Source organism: Myotis brandtii, unplaced genomic scaffold (genome assembly GCF_000412655.1).
Source record: "Myotis brandtii unplaced genomic scaffold, ASM41265v1 scaffold656, whole genome shotgun sequence".
Taxonomy (NCBI): Eukaryota; Metazoa; Chordata; class Mammalia; order Chiroptera; family Vespertilionidae; genus Myotis; species Myotis brandtii.
Window position 1 is genome coordinate 1,034,767 of NW_005370548.1, and position 3,998 is coordinate 1,038,764.

The 3,998-nt window shown below is 60.9% G+C and overlaps 1 protein-coding gene across 1 annotated transcript in view; it reads left to right on the forward strand.

Annotated features, from left to right (window-relative positions):
- Nucleotides 1-3,155, forward strand: part of CPXM2 (carboxypeptidase X (M14 family), member 2) — a 39,585-nt gene extending 36,430 nt beyond the window's left edge. Inside the window, 1 exon segment of the mRNA XM_014528849.1 lies at nucleotides 2,015-3,155. Within this exon segment, the coding sequence (XP_014384335.1) occupies nucleotides 2,015-2,268 (254 nt within the window). The 3' untranslated portion in view covers nucleotides 2,269-3,155.
- The last annotated feature ends 843 nt before the right edge of the window (nucleotides 3,156-3,998 follow it).

The window sequence follows — 3,998 nt, forward strand, 5'->3', positions numbered from 1 at the left end:
CATCCATCCATCCATCCATCCATTCATTAATCCATCATCCATCCATCCATCCATCCATCCACTCAACAAATGGGCATGGGAACTCACAAGGAGATGGCAGTCTTTATGAATGAAAGAGGCTGTTTGATTGGCTCCGCACGGGACTGTATTTTAAGCATTGCCAATGAGCCCCTTTAAAAGAGTGATTCATAAAAAAGCCTGGAACATTCTGGGACTATTAGTGCCGTGTGCGCACTGCGAGGAGATGTGAGGGTTTTAAATGGAGCGGGTGATAACAAGGCCCCGGGGCCCCGAGCCTGCAGAGAGCTTGCCGCCTAACGAGCTCCGAGCTGCAAGCCCTGTAATCAGGGAGACAGCTTTGATGAGCCGGGGGGCTCCCATCCCTCTGCCTTTATTTCCCCCGTAAGTGATTTCCCAGCGCGTCCTCACGTCGCGAAGCCCATACTTCACACGCGACGCTTCCCCGCGCTGGTTTCAGCGCCTCTGGGTACCCCGCGTCAGCGCCGAATTTGCTTGATTTCTGTCTGACGCTTATGGGGTCTGACAGGTTTTATTTCAGGAGGGATTTTGTGTAAAATAAACAGCAGGATTAGATGACAGCAGCTTGAGATGGATTCTACCGGGAAGGCAGCCAGAAAGAGTGCCTCCTTCTCGTTACATGTACCTACTCGTACGGGGGCCAGGGACCAGGCTCCGATACCACAGGACTGCCCTCTGCCCGGTGGGCACTGACCTGCTTACAGTGGACACTCACTGGGCCTGGTGGGCCCTCTGTCCACCGTGTCCACCTCTGTCCACTGTGTCCACCTCTGTCCACCTCTGTCCACCGGCTGTGTGTCTACCACCCCTGCAGCCCACAGTGCCCTCGCCCCGGTGGGGACAGTAACCCAACAGGAGCTGACACTGCAGGCCCAGCCCTCGTGTTCCTAGGACATTTCCATTCATGTGCCTGTGTGGTCTCCTCCCACTGGAGGGAATGAGCATCGATGGGGTGCGCCGTGGGGAACACACTAAATGCGGGAGAATGGGAGTGAGGCGCCCACACCCGACACAGGGCCAGGCAGGGAGAGGGGGGCACAGGGTCCGGTAGGAGGACACAGCCTGGGAAGGGCTGGCTCCTTCCGCTCTGGGAGCTCCAGGGGCCCCGAGAGACGTCTCCAGGGGGGCACCGTGCTGGGAGGTGCAGGCTGACTGGTCGCAGGACCAAGGCTTTTCGGGATGGCATTGCGTGCCCTGGCCAGTGTTGCTCAGTGGATGGAGCATCGGCCTGTGGATTGAAGGGTCCTGGGTTCAAGTCCTTTCAAGGGCACATGCCTGGGTTGCAGGCTTGATCCCCAGTAGGGGGCGTGCAGGAGGCAGCCGACCAATGATTCTCTCTTATCATTGATGTTTCTATCTCTCTCTCCCTCTCTCTTCCTCCCTGAAATCAATAAAAATACATAAAATAAAAATAAAAACATATTTTTTAAAAATATATATTTTATTGATTTTTTACAGAGAGGAAGGGAGAGGGATAGAGAGTCAGAAACATCGATGAGAGAGAAACATCGATCAGCTGCCTCCTGTGCACCCCTCACTGGGGATGTGCCCGCAACCAAGGCACATGCCCTTGACCGGAATCAAACCTGGGACTCTTCAGTCCGCAGGCCGACGCTCTATCCACTGAGCCAAACCGGTCAGGGCATAAAAACATATATTTTTTTAAAAGATGGCATTTTGTGGTGAGGGGCGAGGGCAGGGGCAGACCATGTGGAAGCTCACGTGCAGAATGAATGGCGCATCGACCCGGGGAAGCGGTTAGAGGTGACTTCTTCATCTCCGCCCACGTGTACGGACGCTGTGGGGAGCCCATCCCAGACCCTGCCTGTCAGAACCATCAACGGGGCTTCCAAAGAGGACGTGCGCATCTGCAGGGGCTGGGGCTCCCCACGGCCGCCCCGAGTCTCTCTGGACTCACGGGGCTGGGGGTCCACGTTAGACAAGAGCTGCCCGAACCCCCGCTTTCTCTCCCCAGCCAGCGATGGCGATTACTGGCGCCTCCTGAACCCCGGCGAGTACGTGGTCACGGCCAAGGCAGACGGCTTCAGCGCGTCCACCAAGAACTGCATGGTCGGCTATGACATGGGCGCCACGCGGTGCGACTTCACGCTCAGCAGAACCAACCTGGCCCGGATCCGGGAGATCATGGAGACGTTCCGGCGGCGGCCCGGCAGCCTGCGTGCCCGGCAGCCCAGGCTCCGGGGGCGCAAGAGGCGGCAGCGCGGGTGACCTCCCGGCACTGAGCCGAGGCCCAGACCCCGCTGAGGACACCCCGGGGCCGTGGCTCCGTAGAGGACCCGCTGCCTGTAGGCTCTGTCGCTCCCGGAGGCTGGGAGGACGCACGCGTGCCCAGCAAGCCTGGTCCCCAGGGCAGGCCCGCGGCTCGGGGTCTCCTTTCCTTCGTTCCCACGTATCCAAATAGCTTGGAAAGCGCAGCGGAGAAAGGCTGGCGGGGTGTGGGCTCGGCCAGCCAAGCAGGATCAGGGAGTGAGGGGCTAGCCTGCCCGGGGCTCCTGGCTGCTCGGTGGGAGCCCAGCGCTTCCCCTGCTTGCGTGACAGGAGCCCCTGCGTGTGTGCCATGTGCCCGGCTGAAACCGCTGGCCCCGGGGCCCTGCTGTCCCAGGTGTCACCCTTCCTGTGGCTGGAGGCCTCTGCGTCAGTTTTGCTTCTCTCTCATCAGCGGGAGAAAGGCTGGAATAATTCCAGGGGAAGCCTGGGCAGCAGGCGTGCCCGGGGGCTGGTTGCATGCAGACGGGGCTTACAGAGAACCCCCAAGTTTCCCCCTGGTCCGGCAGCCCGAGGGGCTCCCTGCTGGTGACAGGAGGAGGTGCTTCCCACGAAACCACATCTCCTCCGGCTCCTCTGTGAGCCGCTGGGACTTGGAAAGAGATGCCGGGCTGACCTGCGACCTCCCTCTGCCCCAGACCCCCTCCTCCGTGGAGGCGCGCTCCTAACCTGCCCCACACGCAGGGGTTCGCTGTGGACACTCGCTCAGGATTGTCCGCGGAGCCTCGTTCAGGAGGGTATTGGAATGACCACGTGAGAAATCGCGTCTCGTTATTACTGTTGCTGCCTTGCTGACCCAGGGGAGTGAGGAAATAAAGAAAGCAAACGGGGAGAGGCCTCCATGTGGTTTTCCTGGGGAGCCTCGCGGCCATGCCCAGCGGACTGGCCGGAGCGCCGGGTTCCCCGCAGCCTGACTGCGCTGAGCTGGGCCACCGGGCCCTGCGAGCTCTTCCTCCTGCGGCCTGTCCCCTGCCACACACACAGCCCCACGGCCATGGCCACACACATACACAGCGCCACGGCCATGGCCACACACACAGCCCCACGGCCACGACCACATACACAGCGCCACGGCCATGGCACCAGGAGTCCAGGGGAATTAGGAAAAAGAAATTGGGGGTGGAGGGCGAGTATTCGGTGCCGTTGCGGGTGGACAGACGAGCAAGGCAGGTCTTTAGGTCAGTGAGTCCAGGCTGGCCGCCGGGCTCTCTCTTTCAGGCCGACTCGGGCTCATCGGGGGTAGTTGCTTGGAGCTCTGTGTTCAGAAGGGTTCTGAGGCAGGGTCCTGGCTGGGGGTGGGGTGGTTGGAGAACGCTGTGTGTGCTGCGGGGATGGGCAGGAAGGGCTGACAGCTGGTTGCCTCGAGTTTTCTATCCTTGAACTAGTTTGGTCCCCCGGGATGTGGAGATAGGGGGCCCACGGAGGGGCAGTGTCCAAAGTCGGGTTGTGCCACTTGTAGGGCGGTCATTTTTCCCTGGTGACCGTGGGTGTGTGGGGCGGGGGGGAGGACGGGAGGACAGGGGACTGCCAGCTGCATTGGGAAGGCGAACCAGCGTTCACAGCAGGCCAGAGAGGGAGAGCCATGGCGCGGAGACACAGGCGTGTCTGTGAGGAGCTGTGGGAGGACCCCCCCCCCCCCCCCCCCCTCCCCTGGTTAGACAGGGAGAAAGGCA